This window comes from Anopheles darlingi, chromosome 2 (genome assembly GCF_943734745.1).
Source record: "Anopheles darlingi chromosome 2, idAnoDarlMG_H_01, whole genome shotgun sequence".
Lineage (NCBI taxonomy): Eukaryota > Metazoa > Arthropoda > Insecta > Diptera > Culicidae > Anopheles > Anopheles darlingi.
Genome location: NC_064874.1, coordinates 61116084 through 61141248, shown reverse-complemented (window position 1 = coordinate 61141248; position 25165 = coordinate 61116084). Strand labels below are relative to the sequence as shown.

The following is a 25165-nucleotide window of genomic DNA, read 5'->3' as shown; positions in this document are numbered from 1 at the left end:
AAAACAAGCTAAGTATAATGCCAGCAAATTGAGCAAACAACCGGCGGCCATAGAGCGGAATATTGATAACACGTGCTGGGATGGTAATTTGGGCATCCGTTGGCATCCATTGGCCTCCACTGGCCAGAGCCATTGCCTATTAATGCTTCGCACAATCAAGTGAATCCTTACAGTAAGCTGCAATCTGTGAACGATCCAGCAGAGAATCTGCAATTAAACTCATCGTCAGTAATGGAATGGCGCAAACAGCAGCGGGCACGATACGCGCTGGCTCCTTACATCAATTGCACGGATTATCCGATTAATTGGATTATACGATTTGGTGCCGGATTCTATTGGTTTGTTTTTAATTAAATCCGCTACGGCCGTGTGGTTTCGCGTGACGATATATTTCCGCGACTAATTGTATCGTCCGGACTTTCGCTATTTCCTGTGTCTTTGAATCTGTTCAAGATAATCCGCAGATCCAGAACACATTTTCAAAAAACTCAAGAAATCAATTTGCCAATCGTTAAATCTCTGGAGTAAGGAAGCAACAGGAAGGGAATAGAGATGAACGCGTGGTTATCCTGATAAACGAGAATGTTCAGTAAAGTTTTCATCAGCGGTTTTCATAGCAGAACATCTTGTAAATAACAAACGCAATAACGAAAACAATTTGCGGCACGGCCCTCAAATTATAACTGTTTGCTTTGAAGTTATTTTATTTTTGGAACTATCTTTGCATTTCTACAGTTCCGATTTGATCCAATCGATATATGATGAGATGCGGGTGTATCGAACGATAGAATAATCAGAGACAGACGAACGGTGACTAACTATTCCAACCAGATATCCTCCATCTTGCTTTGACCAGAATGCAGGCATACCATCTTCAATCGATACAGGTTCTTCGTCCAAATCCTCAACCTTTAAGCACAGTTCGGAGGAAGACAGAACGCTTTTAAAGGCACGCCGACAGTCTGTGTTGAACTTCAAATGAGATTCCTTAGTTTTGAAAGTCCGGTCAACTACAAACGAAACAAGTTCTCAAGGTATTCAAATTGTTTATACCATAGAGGCTATCGACCATACTATACTCACCTAAGACGAGCTGGTCAATCATTAATGGTGTGTGCGTTTGGTTTCTCCACATGCAAGCACGCGATTGTCCCAACTGCTCCTCATTCCTGGTGTCTTTCATTTTGATCAACGCAAGATTGTGTTTCTTCGACGTGTTATCAAACTCCGGATGAACTATCACTTCTCCCGCAATAAACTGGAGCCGTCCAGTTGACATACCTATTCGCAATTCTACTTCCGATGGAAGCTTCGAGGCATGTAAGCAGCTTGCAGCCGTCAGCACGATTCTGCTAGAGACGATCGTTCCAATGCAGACGCGTTCCTCACGTCCATTTCTCGACACAATCGGAACCTAACGACAGTAGAGCCGGATGACAAGCAATAAGTTCACGGGCATGCATAAAGTATTATACATACCACATGCGATAACGATGCACTACTGGTTTCGCCGCTTCCCTCTTCTTCGTCGCTACTTGTGTCTTGATTGCGTTCGCAAGAATCTATCTCCTCGGCCACACTGTTCGTTGCATATCGTATGTTTCGATGAGGACAGCACACCAGTGACCCTGTTTCACAGAACTTCACCTCACGGCCTCTCAGTCCGTCATGCGTCACTTTTGGGCAGTACATATAATTTACACAGACGCCTGGTAATCCGTTCGGCGCTGTACAGTTGTCTCCTTCCTCCAGTCCTTCGTGCAGAAATGTAACTGGTCGTCTTTTATAGACGATCTCGGTTTCTTTCGGAGGGTAAAGAACCGATTCTAGCCAATTCCTGTGATGCGCTGGACGAACGGCTACGGCCGATTCTCCGAATCCACAGTCCCTACCGAACAGGTTCAAGGCATTCACATACATTAAGCTACGTCCGTAACGAAACACCTCTCTCTGGAGTGGCCCTCCAAATGCCTGACTGCACGTGCTGGGTACTAGGAACGGTTCTGCTCCGAAACAAACGTGTTCTTGTGACAGTCCTCTCGGTAACTGTTCTCTATACTGTTTAGGCAATGAGCAGTTGGTTCCGTTCTGCTCCATGACTATACCCAGTACATCCACTATATTTGTTAAAGCTATATGAAAGGAATCGAGTTGTTAATGCGCTTCCATCTTATCCCAGATTTCTAAATGATACTTACAAGTACGATCGATTTCTGGTGCTGCTTCGGTATACAATACATTGAGTTCCAGAAGACCTCTTCCTGTGACCTCCATCTCAGGCTCAAGGTAGGTGTTCTTGGTCCATACACACGCAGGTGTAAAGTCGGCATTGAATTCGAAGGGTTCCTTCACCTTAAGCACTCCGATATCATTCCTAAACGAGCCCTCTATATACTCGGGATGCTTGTATCTATGAGTGATGAGGTTGGTTTTGTTCTCAGCAAACGTCACGTGCGTTGGTTCCATTCTGGAAATGGCAATAGGACGGTCTTTGTTACATATTTTTATTACAATGAGTATAGCTGGTCCTCTTACCCATTGGCCATTGTACATCGAGCAAGTGTTAGAACTGTGCTCTCATCGATGATGACACCGTAGCATTCGTTTGAACTATTTACCCTCAGACTCTCCCAATGGATCTCGACTAACTGCCTCGATGAATCGCTAAACAAATGCGCTTTGGTCATATCAAGCTGCTGTTGTGATCCAATCTTCTTCAACTGCACTCTTGGTTCGTATTCGCGTAGCTCCACGTACTTCCGCGCACACGCCTGTGGTTGTAGCAACCATTCTGAATGTTTAGGATTTACCAAAACGTTATCAATTATCAACTGGATTAATAAAGGTGTATGATGTAGCCATTATTGTCTAGCCGCAAGCTTTTACCATCTTCACCCCATTCTTTCAGCGTCGATTGTATCCATGAAATATATGGTGCAACTCTAGTGTAAATACCGGGAACACTTTGACCACAAGGTCTGCCGAACGAGGTCACAGCTACAATGAAAGGAGTGACTCGGGTATTGTGAAGAAGCTTCACCTGCAAAGGACCTCCAGAGTCACCCTGGATAAAGAGAAATGATCAGAATCATTCAGACACAAAGATCAAACGCTCGAGATATCATATTTACCCGACAGGTATCTTGTTTATCGTCTCCGGCGCACATTTGATTGCTATCTAAGCCATTAGGCAATCTGCGATTATTTTCAATGAAATTGCTACATCGATCTTTTTCAAAAGGGCTTAACGTCACCTTCAAGAGTGTAGGCGTTTGACCTTCGACTGTAAATCGTGAAGGAGTTTGTTAAATGGGGATACAACAGCAAACAGCTCCTTGTATGCTTTACCAAACCCGACTGCTCCCCAACCAGTAGCCTCTAAACTTGTGAAGCGGATCTCTTCAACGTTCCACAGGCATGCCGGAGCCACCGTGTCGTGTACTCTGTTGGGAAAACCTGTCTGTAGATGATTTCAAGTAATACGGAGTTCTTATCAGTTTACTTACACAACTTTTCGTTCCAGTAGCAATAGAGCAATGTCATGATACTCATACAAAAAACTATAACTCGGATTAGCAATGAACTTCGCTATTCTTATCTGCTGTGCGTACTGATCATCCGTATCATTAAAGAGATTGATATCCCCTAGTCTGACCACGTCTGGCTCCTGTCTGAGACATAAATAGAGAATATTTTTCCATGATATCTCCTACTTAAACATTTTAATTATCTACCTTTGGGCGCAGTGAGCTGCTGTTAAGACGAATCTTTCCGAGATTAGTGATCCTCCACAATTCCATAATACAGTTTTGTCCGGTTGAGTCCAACCGATGGCTGCCATGTGTGCAAACTCCCGCAGATAAGCGGGAACACCGAAGGTTGGCTTGTTTATTGATTTTTTTCCAAACTCGTAGTACCGAAAGTGGCAGTCTACCAAAGAGAGGGTTATAGTTTGTTATACGAAATCAGTAAAACTTTATAAATGACATACCGTCAAGACTCTTTGGTTCATTTGGCACAATCATATGCTCCGCCTCTGGACTATCATCAGAGGGCGCCAGCAATTTTTGGCCTTCAACTGTAAGAACTGTAAGAAGTGTACAATTTTTAAAAGCACGTTTGACGTTATACAAACCAACTCTATACTGACCAATTGTTAGGACCAAAGCTAACAAGATCGTAGTCGCAACGCCACAGAACGAAGATGCCATCTCTATCAGCACTAGAACGACTCTGAGATGAGTCGCAGACACTATAAAAAGATAATGGATCGATGAACGCTACCATTTATAACACTGCACATACACAATCGAATGGAATCAGGCACATATGCAGCATCTCAATGTATACATAATCATTACAAATGCAAGGTCTCTCTTCAAAAACTGTTCGCTGAGCAAACATCCACACTGAGCTTGGGGCTTTTCCAAGGCCTTCCAGGGTGCTCATAAAACGATTTGTAATTGAAGAGTTACATCTTGCTATAAAATATGAAAGTGATTATGCATTTGTCAGTATATTTTGAATCCATAATCACGTATCTAATTGTTATAAAGTGTGCTGCCTATTGTAAAATGATAAAGCTTGGAACAGTTATTATTTGGCCGCTTTTGTTTAATCATTGCAGCGCGCCTAGTGGTCACTTTGCCATTCCGTTGACAGCGTTTTAATCAGTAGTATGTTTATTTAGTGGTTAAATTTTTGTCAAAATTGATCTATGCCTTCAAAATATATCGCCGATGGAACGCAAAGGGAGAAAAAAAAGTTTGCACACTCACTGTAAAAATTGAATTCGGCTGGAGAAAAACCCACGAAAGTTTTGAAATTTTCAAACTCAACTCAAAATACCATATGTAAACTTTAGGAGGCTACTTTTACCTTGATTCTAGGAAAATAAAACAGCCGAAAAAGTGTAACGAATGCCCGATTCTGCAAACAACATTGAATCAACACTCCTGGGATCTCTCAGCGTGATTCCACCAAGAAAAACTCACGACAGTCGACATAACAGTTCGGGAAATATTTTTAAAAGAAATTTTAAGGTCATAAAAGCTAGAAAATAGCCAAATAGGATGCTAGAGCACAGCTTTATTGCCCAAATCCGTGCAGGAAAGCTGTAAGAACAAGTGTTTGCAACACTTGTTTGTTTGGTTGAACATGCATTTTGATGGAATGCGTTTCGAAAAATACCGGGCAAAAAATTTACTTTGCCAATCACTGAGGGAGTGGTTTAGAAAGGGTTTGATTTATTTACAGGGCTATTGAAAAGCGGTACATCGCGTAAAAATGAAAAACAAAGCATCAATTTAGTGAAGGAACCGTTAATCGTTACGATTGCGTAGAACTGAAAATACCAAAAGAACATGTCATGAAACAAAGCGTCTCAATCCACAAAGCTCGAACTGCAGTTAAAACTGATACGCCAACTGATATAGTGGAAAAATCAACTCCGTTTAACGTTCGCTCCATACCGCTCAAACGAGCAATGGAACATTAAACCGTTCTACACATTAATAGACCACCATAATCACACTACCACGAGTTTTAATCGTCAGGAAAGTCCGCGGTTCCGGCCAATCATGAATAAGCACATGCCTTTAGCCGCGAACGGTGTATTGAAAATCATCCTAATTTGGAAATTCCATTACTGTGTTGATTCGCAATTAGGTCTCGTGTGTTAGGAAGGATGAAAGGTGACTATGAAGCATCATAAGGAACGCCATGTGTTTTCGGATACATACAATTTGGTAAAGAACATAAGCAGCTGAAAGTGCTCTAGTATAGTGATGATTATTTTCATTTCGGAGTTTCCTTTATCATCTTCTCTATTTCATTTCCATGATAAGATTATGTTTAAATGGTTCGGAGCCGGAGCGTTGAATCAAGTAGAATCAGTAAGTAAGAACGCAAGTAGAACCAGTTAGAGTAATCGGGATGATAGATAACTTCGTTCCGCTCCACAATTGATGCCACCTCCGACATTCCTAACCGACGGCTTACGGCTTACGAACGGCGACGACCGTTGGCTTACTGCACTGGTTCAACAAACATTGGCACCCGGTTACGACAGTCGTGCGGCTGATAATTGTACCGCGACAGTTCCAACGCACCTGACCGTCCGAAGTTTTTGTACCTAGTTATACCTGAGTGTGAAGAATCCGGCATTCATGTAAGTTTGCAAGAAGCTAGGTAAGTTGAACGTACAACTGAATATCTGCTTCATACCATGTGTAGATTATCATCCTGGACAGGCCCGTTACTGTACATCATTGTCGCTGTACGCTCGCGTTCCTCGCGATACATTCCAGCGCAGTCGTCCAGCTCTCTCCCAGCTGCAGATGTTTTATTCACGATGTTCTCATACGGACAGCATACGATCAATGGTCTACAACCGGAACCTCAGGGGGTGTTTGTTTGGGTTGTACCAAGGGCGTTCTTACTGATTCATACTGATCGTACTTGTAGTACCTCATCTCACAGTCTAGTTGAAGGATACGATCGTATTTACAACATCTCCAGTGCACGTTCTGTTTTCAATCACTTACCATCAAGTGGTTCGCGAATGTTTAGCACCATAGCGTTGTCAATGATTTGCAAGCGATCCAAGGCCGCCGTAAGACTTCGATCGCCATGACCTGGGCGTGGAGATCATCGCTTTGCGTTAGTGGTCGCGCGATAGTGACAGTCACATCAATCTACTTACTAGGAGCATAGAATAGCAGGGCTGCTATCACAAGAACAGACTCACTGAAATGCATCTTGCACTTACGGGGTTCACACGGAGACTGGTAATCTGTGCTAAATGCTGATGCCGCTTGGTGCACCCAACATCGATCAGTGAGAGTGTAACCGGTTTGTAGACTGGCTTGAACTTGGCCTTGTCACGATCGCTGCTATTCGCCGAGAACACTGCGCGATAACGATTCAAGCGAAAAGCTCAGTTTGGAATGCGGCATCATTGTAAATAATTGTGATACAGCACACATCTATAATCAAAACATTATTAGGTTTCTTAGCAAAAAAACGGAAATCAGGACATAGAGCATGTTGCACAAGTCGGTAATGATCCGCTTCCATTCGTCATTCGCATAATGCATATGCATAATGCGATGTTAAGTTGGATGTAAAGAAACATTATTTACCATTTAGCTTACTTGTACAGAGCACCATTTTGCAGAGAATATCATTGTCACTGGCAAACTAAGCAGAATCGGTACGGACCAACAAATACTGTGTAACACCTTCCGATTCGGACGCCTTCGCTTCAAACCAACCGGAAGCGTTCTACAACCACTATTTGTGCTGCTGCGACTATTGTAAGTCGCAATGCGGAACGACCAGAATTGATAGCACTTGTGCAGTCGATGAAATGTAAAACGTTCACAGTTGACATACAATCTGCAGATGACGCAACCGGACAAAACAGCTCTTCATCATACCACTAAGCAATTCTCTTCGAGCTTACTCCGACCGTTCCGGTCACGGTCCAGTGACGGAAGCATTGGTTGAACATCTGACGAAGATCGACAACCGGCAACCGCTACGGACTCGCAGAAGACGACGAAACAACAGTCCGGAGAGTGAGATGTCATTCCACTGCAAAGCCGACCATTGCGTAACCATTGCGCTTAATGAGCATCAAGTGAAAGCTGTAAGCTTTGAGCGTGTTTTGTCATGGACTTCACCAGCAGCAGAACTCAAGGAGTCGCGTTGAAGTTAAGCATTTCCGCCTCTGCCCGAACTACTACCACTGACACTGGCTCCCAAACCTAGTTCCTTGAAGTACGCTACGCGTTCCAATTAAAAGCTGGCCTATTTGACCAGATGGCTAGCCCAAGTTTTGCTATAAATTGGCGGCTTCAGAACCCAGCAGCAGCAGCAGATAGTTGAACCAAAAGTCACTTTTGTCCGGAAAACTCATTAGAAAGGAAGAATGAAATGATGCCATGGAGTTTGCTTCGTGAGTCCTTTCGAGTATACTTTTAAACCTCGGTTTTTGAGTCCCCACGGGAAAAAAAACTGCTCTTCCGATGGATAGTGACTAATTATGCAGAATTCACATTCGAGAAACTCGTCGCCCGTAATTTGTAGCAACGATTTTCTCGTTAAAACGACTTTTTGCTAGACGGTTAGATAACAAGTCAGGTGGGATCCGTTGCCAGGGTACAATTCATTTATTTCATGAATGAAAGCCAAAAGTATCAGTATTAGGTTCTGTTTTGATTATTAGCTTAAACGAAATAAAACTATTGGTAGCTAATTGAAGTAAAGTTTCTCCGATTTATTATTTAATGAATATTTTAACGCGAATTACAAGGATTATTGCTGCATATTCGCATGTTTACAACGAATCGATTATGTTCAATTAGTAGTTGTTCAATCATATAAAAATTATTAATACATTTTTACATCCGCTTGGAAAACTCAAAACTCATCAAACTACGAAAGATGTAAATTATAGCATCGGCTGCAAACTATTAAACATTTCGAGGTTGTCCAATACTCGTTCATAGCGGTGCCATTTGAAGACGTTATTGAGACATCAGCATCTTACCATTTCCTTGTGAATCAAAGTTCTTTCTTCTCTGGAAACAAATTGGTCCAATTTCCCAGTTACCGTGAAGCACATAGCTCTCGATCATCACCCAGTCGTTCTACAGACGAGCCATTCATTGCACTGGTCAAAAGCACAGATTGGAAGCCATTCAGGGCCAACAGAGCTACAAAAGCGAAAACAAATTGATCTCATCCTTGAACGTGACATTCAGCATCGAGTCAGTGAGCGAATAGTAGGCACACTGATGTCGGAAGCATAAGATGGAACGAAAAATAAATTGTCTTGCTACCGGTCTTCCGAGCACCAGCTGCTGGCTGTATGCTGTTGCTTCCATTCTGTGGCCTTTTTCCCGATTTTTTATTTTCTGCTCTTTGCAAACCAACAGGCATCAGGAAACGGACCATTAGCTTTGTTTTCATTTTAACCAGCCTCCAATTGCGAACTTCTTTCTCGTATTCTTCGGCCACGCCACGGCCTTTCGGCCAAAGTTCGCCAACCTAGTTTTGATATCCCAAATCAACAAAAACAATATTGGTGATTGATTTCTGAATTAAATATCCATCGAAATCCAAAAAGATCCTGGAGCCTAGAAGTGATTCCCGAGTATTTGATGGTTCAAAAACACCAAATGGTGCAATTTGCATACGCGAAATTTCTAGTTGAGTTGAGAGAGCTTTCAAAGCATTGGCGGATTGTTTCATTCATTCCTGATTGTGTCATTCGTAGTGTTGATGAAAAATGTGATCGTAAGTTCTGCTATGGATTCAGGCCAATGATTTTCTCGAGTGATTCAAGCGGCGTGGCAACGATCCTTGTGCATTTCCGTTATCCATGGCTCGATGAAAAGCAGCGAAATAAACATTCAATGGATTGAAAAGTTCTTCTGCAAACATTTTATTAACACAAAAATGACAGAAAATGCATGGTTGCAATTGCGTTTGATCACTGTAACTAGTAAAAATCAAATGAAACACATAAAAAAAATAGAATAAAACAGTGACTTCTTGACAGTTTTTACGCTGATGATCAGTGATGGATTCCTAAAGCCGATTGTAGATCAAAGCAACGCAGTCGGTTTTTGGGGACATTTCATCATCCATTAGGTTGAATTCCTGAATGGCGTCGAGATGCTGACCGTTTGATATGACACCAGAAATACCCTTCTAGACTTGCATACTTCTGCATTTGGTTTCGTGCCAACGAAACGAGCATCAAAAGGTGATTAAAGTACCGGGTGAGCAGAACTCTCCAAGCGGGACCAAGACCTCTATACGCTCTCGAGGAGTCTCCATAGGGGGAGAATGAAAAAAGATTTGTAATCGATTTATCGATCCGCCGACTAGTAAAGAGTTGCGAAAATGTGTTGTGAAATGAACGAAGTGGAAGGTTGTAAAAAACAGCATTATTTATTTTCGCACACCACCTGGAATAAATATGGCTCGATGCTTTCGTTCTGACAGCAGTTCTCTTCTCGCTAAATGTTTCCTTTTCGAGCACGTCAGTAATGTTCGATGGCCTTAAAATTCAGGGCGTTCAAACGAGCAAAAAGGGAGCGTAGGATATTTACTGATCGATTGATTCAGGCAACGTGTGATTCTCTCGTCGACCGATCACTCGTGATCAGTGACCTTTCGCTGTCTTTACAAATCATAATACAACATATTGGAATATATGCCCAATGCCACATAGCCAATGTATTTCTACGGAACGCTCTCGTTGGATGCTTACAATTCCGATTTGATCCAATCGACATACGATGAAATTCGAGTGTACAGAATGATGGAAGGATCAAAGAATGATGATCGACGACTAACTATTCCTACCACATATCCTCCATCACGCTTTGACCAAAATGCTGGCATTCCATCGTCAATCGATACCGGTTCTTCGGCCAAATTCATAACCTTCAAGCACAGCTCGGATGATGACAGAACACGTCTAAAGGCCCGCCGACAGTCGGTACTGAACTTCACAATCGCTTGCATACTCTCCAGGGTCTCATCAGCTACAAATCGATCCAGATCGCGAGTGAGTCAGTTTGTTGATGGTTGTTACATTCAGTCAGTTTCTTACTCACCCAAAACGAGCTGCTCTATGATGAATGGTGTGTGCGTTGCATTTCGCCACAAACAAGCCCGTGACGCTCTAAAATCATCATCAACAATAATATTCTTTGTTTTGATTAGTGCCAGATTGTGCTCCTTCGTCGAGTTATCAAACTCCGGATGAACTATCATATCTTCCGGCATCATCCGTAACTGTATCTCTAGAGAAGGATGCTCGACTTTAACATAGTTTGGAAGTGTAGCAGCGTCTACGCAGCTGGCAGCCGTCAGCACGGTTCGGTTAGATATAATCGTTCCAATGCAGACGCGTTCTTCTTTACCGTGTTGCCAAACGATTGAAACCTTATTGCAGTAGAGCCGGAAGTTACTATATTAAGCTCCCGAAACAAATTCACTGGCATCCTCCAAGTGTTATACATACCACATGTGATAACGATGCACTTCTGATGTCGCCGCTTCCCTCTTCTTCGTCGCTACTTGTGTCTTGATTGCGTTCGCAAGAATCTATCTCCTCGGCATCACTGTTCGTTTCATATCGTATGTTTCGATGAGGACAGCACACCAGTGACCCTGTTTCACAGAACTTCACCTCACGGCCACTCAGACCATCATGCGTCACTTTTGGGCAGTACATATAATTTACACAGACGCCTGGTAATCCGTTCGGCGCTGTACAGTTGTCTCCTTCCTCCAGTCCTTCGTGCAGAAATGTAACTGGTCGTCTTTTATAGACGATCTCGGTTTCTTTCGGAGGGTAAAGAACCGATTCTAGCCAACTCCTGTGATGCGCTGGACGAACGGCTACGGCCGATTCTCCGAATCCACAGTCCCTACCGAACAGGTTCAAGGCATTCACATACATTAAGCTACGTCCGTAACGAAACACCTCTCTCTGGAGTGGCCCTCCAAATGCCTGACTGCACGTGCTGGGTACTAGGAACGGTTCTGCTCCGAAACAAACGTGTTCTTGTGACAGTCCACTCGGTACCTGTTCTCTATACTGTTTAGGCAATGAGCAGTTGGTTCCGTTCTGCTCCATGACTATACCCAGTACATCCACTATATTTGTTAAAGCTATATGAAAGGAATCGAGTTGTTAATGCGCTTCCATCTTATCCCAGATTTCTAAATGATACTTACAAGTACGATCGATTTCTGGTGCTGCTTCGGTATACAATACATTGAGTTCCAGAAGACCTCTTCCTGTGACCTCCATCTCAGGCTCAAGGTAGGTGTTCTTGGTCCATACACACGCAGGTGTAAAGTCGGCATTAAATTCGAAGTGTTCCTTCACCTTTAGCACTCCAATATCATTCCTAAATGTACTTTCCTCATAGTTTGGATGCTTGTATCTATGAGTGATGAGGTTGGTTTTGTTCTCAGCAAACGTCACGTGCGTTGGTTCCGTTCTGGAAATGGCAATAGGACGGTCTTTGTTACATATTTTTATTACAATGAGTATAGCTGGTCCTCTTACCCATTGGCCATTGTACAGCGAGCCAATGTTAGAACTGTGCTCTCATCAATAATGACACCGTAGCATTCGTTTGAGTTATTTACCCTCAGACTCTCCCAATGGATCTCGACTAATTGCCTCGATGAATCGCTAAACAAATGCGCTTTGGTTAGGTCAAGCTGCTCCTCCTTACTATCCTTCGTAAGCAGTACTCTTGGTTCGTATTCACGTAGGTTCACGTACTTCCGCGCACATGCTTGAGGCTCAAATATCCAATCTTTAATAACGGAGTTTTCCAATGGTGACATGGTCACTCATCAATAAAAAATCTAGATACTTAGATGTCTAGCTAAGCATTGAGCTGTTGGCATACCTGTACCATCTTCACCGTTTGCCTTCAGTACCGATTGTATCCACGGAATATAGGGAGCGACACGAACATACACCCCAGGTACTGAAAGGCCGCATGCACTACCGAACGATGTCACAGCTACAATGAAAGGAGTGACTCGGGTATTGTGAAGCAGCTTCACCAGCAAAGGACCTCCAGAGTCACCCTGTATAGCGTGAAATGATCAGAATGCGTCAGATGAACTAGTAAGATGATCTTCAAATCATATTTACTGGACAGGTATCCATCAAAGCATGTCCTGCACACATTTGATAATCATGCAACCCAGCGCGTAATCCTCGAATATTTCGATAATGTTCACTACACTCTTCTCGATCAACCGGCCGCAGCAGCACTTTCAATAGTGTCGGTGTTCGTGATTGGGCTGTAAAACAAAAAAATCCATTTTGTAACTGAAGTATAGGTCGTTTATACAGCTCCATGTTTGTATTACCAAACCCGGTATCTCCCCAGCCGGTTGCTTCCAGCGTGTTGAAGCGAATTTCATCATTGTTCCACAGACACGCCGGTGCTACCGTGTCATGCAGTCTATAAGAAAGATAAGGCTATTACTGATTCCTGAGTAGTGCATATAGCGGCATGACCCTGTACTGATACGCTTATCTGGCTTATGTGCAAGAAAAGGGTCGGCGATAACGAAGCTAAACGAAGTTAACAAAGTTAAATGACTCTCTTCCACACCTGGCTATGCTATAAATTGATTTTGTCTTTTTTACTGGGAGCTTTAGGAATAAAATTAAAGATAATTGATTGTGGAAATTCGTGTTCTCCCTGCTCAAGACCTCTACATACGTATCAGAATACTTACACAACTTTGCGTTCAAGTCGTAACAAAGCAATATCGTGATAACGAGCACTGAAGCGATGCTCCGGATGCCGAAAGATTTCTACTATTGTAATCTGTTGTGCGTACTGGTTATCTGAATCATTAAACAGATCTATATCTCCTAATCGGACCACATCCGGCGGCAGGTTACTGCAAACAACGCATGGACAGAAAGAACTTTCCATCATGACTCGTATGTTCTAACTAAGGCTTCTGGTTAAAACTTTTACTTCGCATCCTCTGTGCAATGTGCCGCCGTTAGGACGAAATTCTCCCAAATCAATGAGCCTCCGCAGTTCCACATTGTTGTTTTATCTGGTTGCGACCATCCGATGGCTGCCATGTGTGCAAACTCACGCAAGTAAGCAGGAATGCCGAATGCTGGCTTGTTGATTGATGATTTACCAAACTCATAATACCGGAAATGACAGTCTACCAAAGCGTGGATTAATAGTCGTTGCAGTAAATCATTGGAATCCAAAATTTAGTTGATCCATACCATTGAGAGACTCCTGATGATTTGGCAACACTATATTGGCAGGTTCATTTTCCGTGATATCGAAGGTCGAGTCCAATATTTGACCATGCACTGGTAGTTGAAGAAATGCGCTTAAACAATGGATTTTCTTTGTCTTTAAGAAAACTTTCTACGTACCAATTACACAGATCAGAAACAACCAGAAAAGCCAAATCGTACAAGTGAATGACGATGCCATTGCTAGAACCGCTAGAAATGCACTGAGATCAACCGGCCCCATAACCCGTTTATAATGTATTTATTATTCAATTACGGCTATCAGTAGATGAAGCAAGCAAGATGGCATCTGGCCCTCAATAAACACTTCCCCAAGGTTCATAACCAATACAGACTAATTTGCAGTATCTCTTCCTGTATGTTTATAAACACGTCAACGGTGCAACTACCGCGTGGATTACTTACTACCCATACTACTACTGTGTCCAAAAAGTAAGGTGACACGGTGTCCAAATTGCCCGCGTAAAAGGATATCTTTAGTTTTGTATTTTTTATATGTTGTCAGCACTGTTATTGACAACCATGGCAAGTTTCACGTCAAAATATTCACTAGTGTTTGAGATACGTATTTTTTTGTGAACTACTAAAAGTGCATTCTTCGTTTTTCTGCATGTCGCAAATTTTTAAACAAAGAATTTGAATTAAAAATATTTTTTCTGCTCCAAATATACCAATGCGAATGGTACAGAATGTCTTTAGTGACGATACTACGTCAATAAAAAATATTTACAGTTGGTGGAAAGACTTCCAGGAGGGTCGGGAACGTTTTGAAGAGGAAGAACGCTTTAGACGACCACCAACGACAATCGATGCAGTTCACGTCCAAAAAATCAAAGATTTGGTGTTGGAAAACCGTCGATTAACAACAAGAGACTTTGTTGATGATATTTGCATATCAAACATATCCGCTAATTACATTTGGAAGGATGTTTTTCATCTTAAGCGCGTCAGTGTTCGATCACGATAATGCACCATCTAACACTTCGTTGGTTTTCTGTGACTTTTTTGCCAATATTTTCACTCATATCGTTCCGATAAAACCGTATGCGCCTGATTTGGTTACATTTGGCTTCTGGCTATTAGACAAGCCCAAAATTTCGTTCCGGGGACACTGTTTTGACAAGATAGAGCAGATTCAAGCCGCTGCGAAAAAGGTGTTGAAGGCCATTCCTAAAGACGTCATTTTCGCGTGTTTAGAAAACTGGAAAATTCGTCGGCATAAGTGCATTGTGTCTGGGAGGGATTACATTGATGGCAAAAAAATTGATTTGGAAGAAAAATTAAAGAACTTTCAAAATACATCCAATGTCACCTTACTTTTTGGACACAGTAGTATATTATTATCATTAATAAACAGATGGATCGAATGGATGGGAATCGAATCACTCGATCGCAGCGAGCACTCGTTGCTTGCTACCGAGATTCGAGTTTGCCTAAAAACCGTATTGCGCTAATCGAGAGTTGTCGATAGATTTTGACAGCCAGTCAATCCGGATCCAACCCGGGGTCAAATTTCAAGCACGCTTCGTTTCAAGTGAAGCGACCCTGCCATCCTCCACCACCGACCTAGCCTTGTCATTGGTCGCTTCACCGATAAACCTCTAGCGTCACAATCATAACCATATATGGCAATAGCGACAGCAACACCACTAATTGATTAAATCCATTTGGGACACCCGAAATATGAATTTGCACGTGTTCATATACAATACAAAGACGAACGGTCGAGAACGTTGTAGAACATAAAATCCAAGGTCAAAGTCCAAAGTCAAAGATCAATAATTATGCTCGCGTCGGGGTTAAGCGTTGCAATAACCCTTGCGCAATCACAACCAGCGTAGTCCCACCATGCGCAATCAGGGCAAATCGTCAACAAAACATAACACCCGAATGACGTGACTCGATCACGCCCATCGTCTCCACATCACCGTGATCGAACCATGCGCGAGCGAAAGTGATGATCATAAATCATCTGGCTAATTACCAAATGCTCTTAGGACTAATTACCGTAACCTTGAGATTTAAACAATTTCCCACGCTCAACGTATTGGGTGACAATGTCGTACGGTTGCCGGACACGGGCGCCGAGCATCAGGGCAATGACATTATAGATGTACACAAATCAGAGTGGTTTAACCAACAGCGCGCCAGGAAACAAAGTAACTAAAAAGTTGCGCTATCAATAAGAATTTGCTAATCTCGCTGGACGCAAGAATGAGGTTAACAATGTATCTAATGCGATAATGACAAGAGGTGGAGAGGTAATTGGAGAAATGGGCGGGGAAGCATCATGGCTTGCGGTTTTTGGGTATAAATACCGCGAAATTTTAGAAATAAAAGAGAGTCGGTTTTGTAACGTGAAATCTATCGTGTCTCGCGTATTTTGTGCGCCAGCTCCTCCGAAATCATCGAATACCCGGTAAGGGTCGATTCATCTGGTGACAGCGGTGGGATTGAGAATCCCATATCGATGAGTACTTGCCCGGTGGGTGAGGAAAACGATATTGAAATTCAGTGAACTATCAAAAGTGTATCCTGTAACGTACATTGTGTAGAAATGTACTGCAATGTGAGTGAATCTTTCTTGTGAACTATTTCTTGTGAAATTCTTGTGAACTATTCAGTAGTGTGCATTGTGTAAAAATACTGCAATGTGAATGAATAGTGTATTGTGAAAAGTGTGAAACCTAAATTCATGATTTGGGAATATTGGTAAATTTTTTTTATATTCCCGATTTCCCGTGTGATTTTTTTTTTGTGAACATTCTGTGGTAGTGTGTGAACACGCTGTGAACAATATATACAGTGAAATAAGTAGTGTCCCAGAATCACGGAAAGTCAACCAATAATCGAGATGAGATTCCTGATCCTTCTGGTGGGGTAAGCGATAATATTTCCTATATAAAAATATATTGGAAAAAAAAGAGAAACAGATTTTTTTGAAAAAAACAGTAAGTAATGCATCCTATGAAATTACGTAGTCACAAAACCCAAGCAACACAAAACAACCCACAACAAAACACACAAAACAAAGCAGAAAAACCTTCAAATTGTGCCCATCCAGAAAAGCTTGATAAAGAAGTAAGTGTGCCATCGATTATCATAACATCTGATTTAACAGATCCAAATAACGAATTCATCCCCTTGACTAATTCCTCATTTGTCTCTTGCACATCAAACACATTGGGAGATTCATATATGGAAGAAACAAAAACACAAAAAAAGGAACCAAAAATGGAAAATAGATTTTCTTTTGATTCCGCTCTTCGGGCAGTGGCGGAATTTACCGGAACAGGTGGGCCACAGGAATTGGAAAGATTTATCTTCCAATTAGACAAGTTGGCGGCACTTATCCCCGAGGGTGAGTCGCATGACCAACTAATACAGGTAGTCATGGCAAAACTCACCGGAAAAGCAGTGAAGTGTTTTAGACGTCTTTGCGGAGATACGTGGCCCGAGGTGCGAAATCTCCTCAAAAAGGAATTTGGGGGATATCTTAAGTTGGAAAACGTAGCCCAGCAGGTGGAAGATTTGGAGCAAGGTCTCCATGAGCCCTTCAAAAGATACAAAGAAAGGGTAATGGAATTGTTGGTCCTATTAGAGGACAATATGAAGAATGGGGGAGAGGGATATCCTATGAGGGTATTTCGTTCGCATGCTATCGCTGGTCTAAGGGATCCTGCGTTGAAAACTGCGGCACGCATGCAACGGCAATTAGAGATTCGCGCTTTATTGGAATACCTAAATGAGGAAGATTTGGCTTTGGAAAATGAGGTGGGACTAGAAAAACGAAAGGCCAGGAATCATACATCACGGCAAGGAAATTACAGCAATCATAACCCTCGAAATCACAATTATGCAGAAAATAGAGAACGTTACCGAGGCGATGAGCATTATTATAATAACTCCGGCACACGCAGAACCAGGGAGGAGTTCCGCGGAGATACTAAACCTACCCCGAATTGAAACAATTACGCGCCGAGACACCAGCATCTAAACCAGACTCGCTATCAGGGCTATAACCACCAGCGAGAAGATAATCAGGAACAAAAACCCGGAGCAAGCTGCCATCGAAGAAGAGAATACGGGCAGGACGTTCCTGATTCCAACAATCAATACAATAAGTCATATCCTGCGAGGAACGAATATGGTCATATTCGAAAAAACTAATTCAGGGGAACTTATATAATCGTAGTGACGAAAGGGGTTCCCGGGAATTTATCAACACAAAAAGAAAATTTACAAAAACACCTGTCACGAAATCTCCACATACGGACATTCTAACAAACGCTCATGTAGGATATGTGAAGAAAAACTTGGACAACATTGGAGTAGGACTTATAGGGTTGAGATTGACAACGGTAAAGGGTAACGATATCGGATTTTTAGTTGATACTGGTGCCAGTGTCAATCTGTTAAGATGGAAAGATGCAATTCACATGGGGCTAAATGGTATAAACATGAAGGATACCATTAGGCTCGTTGGAATAAATGGCATATTAGTTACAACTCTCGGAGTGTGTATAATAGATTTGGATATTGAAGGGGTTAATTTCCCAACTAAGTTTCACCTAGTTGAAGAGCTCATAGTATCGGGATTATTGGGAGCCGAATTTCTTCGTAGTTTCACCGCTGAAATCAACTATAAAGATGGAACGGTAAAACTTCATCCCAGTCCAATTGATGGACAGCCGATAAGGGAGAAGGAATTAGAAATACCATTTAGTGCCTTACCATTAGATCGCAGGCCCAAAGAGGCTGAATTGATGCAATTGGAACCCGGTAAAAATTTTATTCATACCTTGACGAAAGGAGAACCTGTACACTATGAACGGGAGGATTCAGATGAATGGAACAGAGAAATTGACCTCGATTCAAATATAGACTATGATCCGGTAGAATACCGCCTTACCACGAAAATAAATGGTCCAGAACGCGGTAAGGAATTATTGGAAGCTCTGAAAATGCAACCCAAAGGGGAAGATATTGAACAGATTATAACACATTATAGTGATGTATTCTTCTTGGACGGAGATGAATTCACCTCCACTGGCGCAGCGGTACATGAAATTGAAACCACTAGCGAAACACCACTACACAAACGACAATACAGATTTGCTGAAATAACAAAAAAGCACGTAAAAGAGCAAATTGATGAAATGTTAGCTCAAGGTATTATCCGGCATAGCAACAGTCCCTGGAATGCCCCAGTACTATGTATTCCAAAGAAACCGGATGCAGATGGGAATAGACGATATAGAATCGTAGTCGATTTCCGAGAGTTAAACTTAATCACAAAACCATTTGTTTATCCCATCCCTTTAATTCCTGAAGTCTTAGACACTCTGGGTGACAGTAAATACTTTTCAACTTTAGATTTGAAATCCGGGTTTTATCAAATCCTAATTCATCCTAGAGACGCTCCAAAAACAGCATTTTCAACCCCAAACGGTCACTTCGAATTCACGCGAATGCCTATGGGATTGAAGAATAGTCCGTCTACATTTCAAAGATTAATGAACACGGTGCTTTATGAAATCCAAGACGTGCGAGCTGTAGTATATCTAGATGATGTCGTTATTTTCGCAAGAACAATTCAGGAGCATAACGAACATTTTGAGAAAGTTTTAGCAGGGTTACGTAAACATCATTTACGCTTAGAACCAAAGAAATGTCAGATTTTAAGACAAGAAATTCAATACCTCGGTCATCATATAGACAAACAGGGCATAAAACCTTTAAAAGAAAGTGTTAACAAAATTGTTAATTTAAAACCTCCGACTACGGTAAGACAGGTCAGATCTGTACTAGGTACAGTAAATTTTTACGCTAAATTTATTCCCGGTGTAGCAGGAATTCGAAAACCATTAAACGACCTGCTAAAGAAAAATGTCAAATTTGAATGGACTCAAGAATGTCAAAAAGCCTTTGAGCAAATTAAAGCAGCTTTGGTCAAAGAACCGCTGTTGGTAAGACCAAATTATACCGATACCTTTGTTCTCACAACCGATGCAAGTAACTATGCAATTGGTGCGGTGTTGTCAAATGAGACAACTGTAAGCAGACCCATCGCCTTTGCAAGTCGAGCATTAATAGGAGCCGAGGAGAGGTATCACACTATTGAAAAAGAATTATTGGCGATTGTTTGGGCCGCTTCATATTTTCGACATTACGTTTTCGGCCAACCGTTTATTGTGTATACGGATCATCGGCCTCTTGTTTCTCTTTGGCGTTTAAAGGAAACCTCGCCCACTTTAACTCGGTTACGCTTAAAATTGCAAGGAATCGAATGTGACATCCGGTATAAGCAAGGAAAAGAGAACGTAATAGCGGATTTCCTATCACGAATACGAGAGGAAGACCAGATCAAGGAATCAATAACGGAATGTGAACAACCACAGATAGTAGGAATAACTACCAGACAACAACGGAAAAAGGAAATGGAAAATCAGGAAAAGGATTTAGTAACCATAATTGATAAAAACTCCAACTTAACACCGGAAGATGATCACATTAACGACCTCATGAATCTTCCTATCAATGATAATAATTTTTCCGACTATCATAGAATTGATAGCGAATATGAAGAAATGGAGAGTCAGTTTCAGCAGGCGCAGATGAGCAACTCCCTTGACGTACGCAAAATCAATTTTAAATACAAATTTGAAAATAACGATTCTCAATATCGACTTGTGATATTGAATAGCAGAAGTGTAAGCAGTGAAATTTCTAGACTTTGGGACCCAGTACATGGAATTAAAGATTACATCTATAATAACGTAATACACATACCCACAGCAAAAATATTGGGCATAATCTTGGAAGGAAAAAGTAACTCAATAGTGAATAGCGAGATATTCATGAGGAGATTTCATCAATGTTTAATAAATTTGCAGAAAGTAGTTAGCAAGGAAACAGAGATACCCATTCTGTCGTTCCGTCGAATCAAACAAATGGAAGTCTTTGAGAGGATTCTGTTTTTGGGGAAAAAACATAATTTCCGTTTCTCACTTTACAACGCTACATCGGAGCGAATAGAAGTTGCTGCTGAAGACATACCTACATTACTAAGGGAATTTCATGATGCACCTCTGGGGGGACATGTTGGCGCAAAAAGAATGAGGAAAAAGCTCGCAGCCATATATCATTGGAAGAATATGAGGCGTGACATTGAAGATTATGTACGAAAATGCGAGTCTTGTCAGAAAAATAAAATCTGCAAGTACAATCGCATTCCCATGAAAATCACCACTACGGCTGCCGAACCGTTCGAAAAGGTCTTCATGGACATAGTCGTGCTCCCAGAAACGGCACGTGGGAACCGGTACGGGTTGGTGGTGCAAGACGACTTAACCCGATATTTGATAGTGGCAGCAATGCCGAACCAAGAAGCCTCCACGGTCGCACAAACGTTTGTGGACAATGTGATTTGCAGGCATAGCACGCCGGAAGAACTGGTTACCGATCAAGGTACTAATTTCATGAGCCAACTAATGAAAAGCGTATGCAAAATCTTACAGATCAAAAAGATTAATACGAGCGCCTACCATCCCCAGGCTAATCTGGTGGAGAGAGCCAATAGAGAGCTCAAAATTTACTTAAGACAATATGTAATGGGAGATCCCTATGTTTGGGACAATTTCCTTCCCATGTTTTGTTACGAGTACAATACTACCGTAAATTCATCGACCAAGTTCACACCCTATGAACTAGTGTATGGCTACAGTCCACGGCTCCCGTCATCATTCTATAAAAAAGAATTACAGGAGACCAATTATAATACCTACGCTCTAGAAATTAAGAATATGTTCAAACATATACATGAGATCGCGAGAACCAACCTCGTGCAATCGAAAGAACAACGTAAGGAAAAATACGATCGGGGCACGAATGAATGGATGCCAATGTGGGGCGACAAAGTGCTCGTCCAAGCTAACCCGATGGGGGTGGGGCAAAAATTACAGAGCACGTGGCGAGGTCCGTATACAGTAATAGACCTACCCAGCGAACAAACCGTTGTAATAAGAAACGGCAAGAAACATGAAAAGGTACACGTAAACAGATTAAAGAAATTTTGCGATTAATGTGGCCGCCCTTACCGTATAGTAGTGCATGCTAGTATGAGTAAACATCGCTTTCTTCATAATCGGGAAAACATAAAGAATTTACTTAATTTTAAGGAAAGATTATTATAAATTAACTCTAGGTGAACGTGACGGCAGGTAGCGCCATGTTGATCTGGTAGGGTAGGTTTTAAAGGATTGGTACAAATTTGATTGGTTAGAGATGCCCAAATGATAGCAAACACAGACTTTCGAACGTCTATGTACGCTATGTTCGAACATAGGGGTTATCTCCTAGCCTTTCATATTTTAATAAGGCAAGCATTCCAGGGGGGCCAAGATAGAGGACATCATAGTCCCAACAGAACAGAAAAGGATTGAAATTAGCATGGCATGAAGGTGTTGAACGTAAAACATTACGGGCAGTGGTCTCGCGCCGTAGTGTTGTAGACCAACGTTCGCAAACCACTTTCAAGTTATCCTTATTTTAAGCGAGTATCAGTAAGAAAAGGGAAGAGAAAGGGAATGCAATCCAGCATAAGACAATTTGATAAGAATAGATTGAAAAAAAAAAGAAAAAAAAGAGAAAAAAAAAGAAAAGAAAAAGAAAAGAAAAACCATTTCTGTTGCAGACCAACCTAATCAAAGGGAGGGAGTGCACCCCCTCATTCTTTTCATCGTTATCATTTCAGGCTAATGCTCCCGTGTATTCTAGCGATTGCCAAAATGCCAGCCAAACTATATACTGAAAATATGGGGGACAGTCTAGTGAAACAAGGCTATGTAGCTTTCGATGTCTACCTTCATTACGGAGAAATGGAGATGCAAATGGTTTATTTGAGCACCGCGATCGTACGCTATGAAACCCAGTGTAAAATATTAGCCCAGCGAATAGGCACTGGACATTGCAAACAAATGAATAATACACTGAGTTATGCGTACCAGGAAATATTAGACCGCAAAGAATATATTGGAGATTTTTTTCCAAAACGTTCTTCACGAGGAATATGGTCCTATCTTGGAGCAATGGATACGGACGACCGACGTCGAATTGATGAAAACATGGATGTGTTGCGTAAAAATGAAGAATCCCTGAAGTCCACTTTCTCACATCAAACTCATGTGATCGAAACAATGTACAAAGAAATAACCAAAGCCACTGTACAAGTGGAAGAGAATATGAAGAAATTGAACGACTGGACAAAATCTATCCACAATAAAACAGAATCCTGGATAAATTTTACAACCGATATAAAGAAAATGATTATCCTAGACCAAGATTTAAATGAAGCAGGGTTATGGATCACTCAAATGATAAGGCACATTGAAGAACAGCAGGAATTATACCTACGTATCTTGCTGCAAGAAACACTGACCGCCTCACAAATTCTTCAATTAGTTAATCCCAAATATTTGTGGACCCAACTGGAAGTACATTCACAAAATTTACCACCCCATGTTAGCTTTCCGCGTGGGCCACTTGGGCACATTGTACCAGAACTAATTCATGTCATCACTACTGAACACACCATTAGTCCTCAATCACGAGTACGAATCACCTTAAAGGTACCACTGGTAAGAAACACCGTTTACAGAACCTATCGTGGAATAATCAGCCCCGCAGTACATAATTCAACTATTACACTGGTAGATACTGACAAAAACATTATGCTATTAGATCCACGAACGGAAATGGGCTATATAATTACCGAGAACGAATGGCAGCATTGCAACAAGCTGGGTTCTTCACACATCTGTCAATTAAGAACTCCGCTACACAACTTGAAAACAGCTCCGGAATGTTTTGCTGAAGTTTATTTCCACAACAGCATTACAACATGCAAGATTAAAATCACCCGTACCCATCGAACAATATGGATCTCTACCCCTAAACCCAATGAATGGATATACATCGCCTCAGAACCTATTAAGGCCGAAATAACTGGAGCTAATGGAACTACCTTACTCACATTAGACGGAACTGGAGTTATAGTTATTCTCCCAGGAACCATGTTAACCACGGGTCAATCCATTTTGCTTTACTATGTACGAGAAAGAGACAACTCAACCCAAATTACTTCCCCGATCGAGATAAATATCACGAAATTTACACCCGAAGAATTGGCGTCGATAACAATTCCATCACTACCACCTGTTTTCACACCGTTTTTAACCCGAGAAACGCTACTACGAGAAGCAGTCGACATAGAAGACCTAAAGGCGACGCAAATGAATTTGAACAATCTCAAGTACGCGCCATTTAAACATATCTGGATCACTGGACCCGTTGCATTAGCATTAATTGTGGTATGTGCCGTACTTATGATATACCGGACTCTTGTTTCTTGTTGTTCCAATAAAGCTGACGTTATGGAAAACGAAAGCCGTTTCATCAACCGTAGATCAACACCGAATCCCAGGCCAGAATCCTCACAGCTCACAAGTGCCATATCAATAGTATAAACACGCCCGGAGACAGCATAAGAAACAACAGTATAGAAGAGAAGATAAATTAATTATAAACAAACAAAAGGTCTCCTAAAATAGGAGAAAGCCAACACACTCGAACCAAATCAAACACCCTGCAAACAAATTGTTGGTGACAAGGAAATCAGTTCCAGCATAACCACATCATGTTAGTGAAACTCCTGGTAATCATCCTCCTGGAGAAGCTTGTCCAGACTCTATTCCGCAGAGCAAGACGAGCCATCGATGAAACACTAGCCTGGCTAGATCGCCGTCAAGCCAGGCGATTTGAAGAGCTAGGAGCGGCGCCCTGGCGCGCGGTTTTCTTCGAGGCCTTCCTCCTTCCGGAGGAAGTTTTAAGGGAGTACTTCGGCGCGGTAATTGAAGAACCAGCCCCTGCAGCCAATCATGTCGCAGCCGAGGTCCAACCGGTGGCAGCTGAAGTCCAGTTAGCGGCAGCAGAATTACCTTGGCGGACGCAAGCCGATCCAACGGCAGCAGAATCACTTTGGCGGACGCAAGCCGATCCAACGGCAGCAGAATCACTTTGGCGGACGCAAGCCGATCCAACGGCAGCAGAATCAATTTGGTGGACGCAAGCTGTGTCAGCAACAGCAGAACCAACTTTTCCCACAGAACCGTTTTGTTTGTTTTTTTTACATAATAATGTTTGAATAATAATGATTTACATAATAATGTTTACCTTAACCTAAGAAGTAACGATCGAAGGAATGTAACCAAAAACAGAACTTAAATTGGAATCTTAATAACACCACTACCTAAC

At 41.9% G+C, this 25165-nt stretch overlaps 1 protein-coding gene across 1 annotated transcript; it reads right to left on the bottom strand.

The window, feature by feature from the left end:
- Nucleotides 1-666: 666 nt before the first annotated feature.
- LOC125959399 (uncharacterized) lies at nt 667-14067 on the bottom strand. Its single transcript, XM_049692222.1, is given in 24 exon segments — nt 667-1010; nt 1084-1414; nt 1480-2132; nt 2199-2467; nt 2536-2791; nt 2887-3064; nt 3132-3283; nt 3349-3671; nt 3735-3930; nt 3992-4087; nt 4151-4252; nt 7466-7596; nt 10286-10562; nt 10635-10965; nt 11045-11697; nt 11764-12032; nt 12101-12356; nt 12453-12636; nt 12704-12855; nt 12925-13019; nt 13300-13467; nt 13548-13749; nt 13817-13906; nt 13973-14067. Coding segments are annotated over 24 exon segments (5706 nt in total). The 5' UTR covers nt 14034-14067; the 3' UTR covers nt 667-729.
- Nucleotides 14068-25165: the final 11098 nt, after the last annotated feature.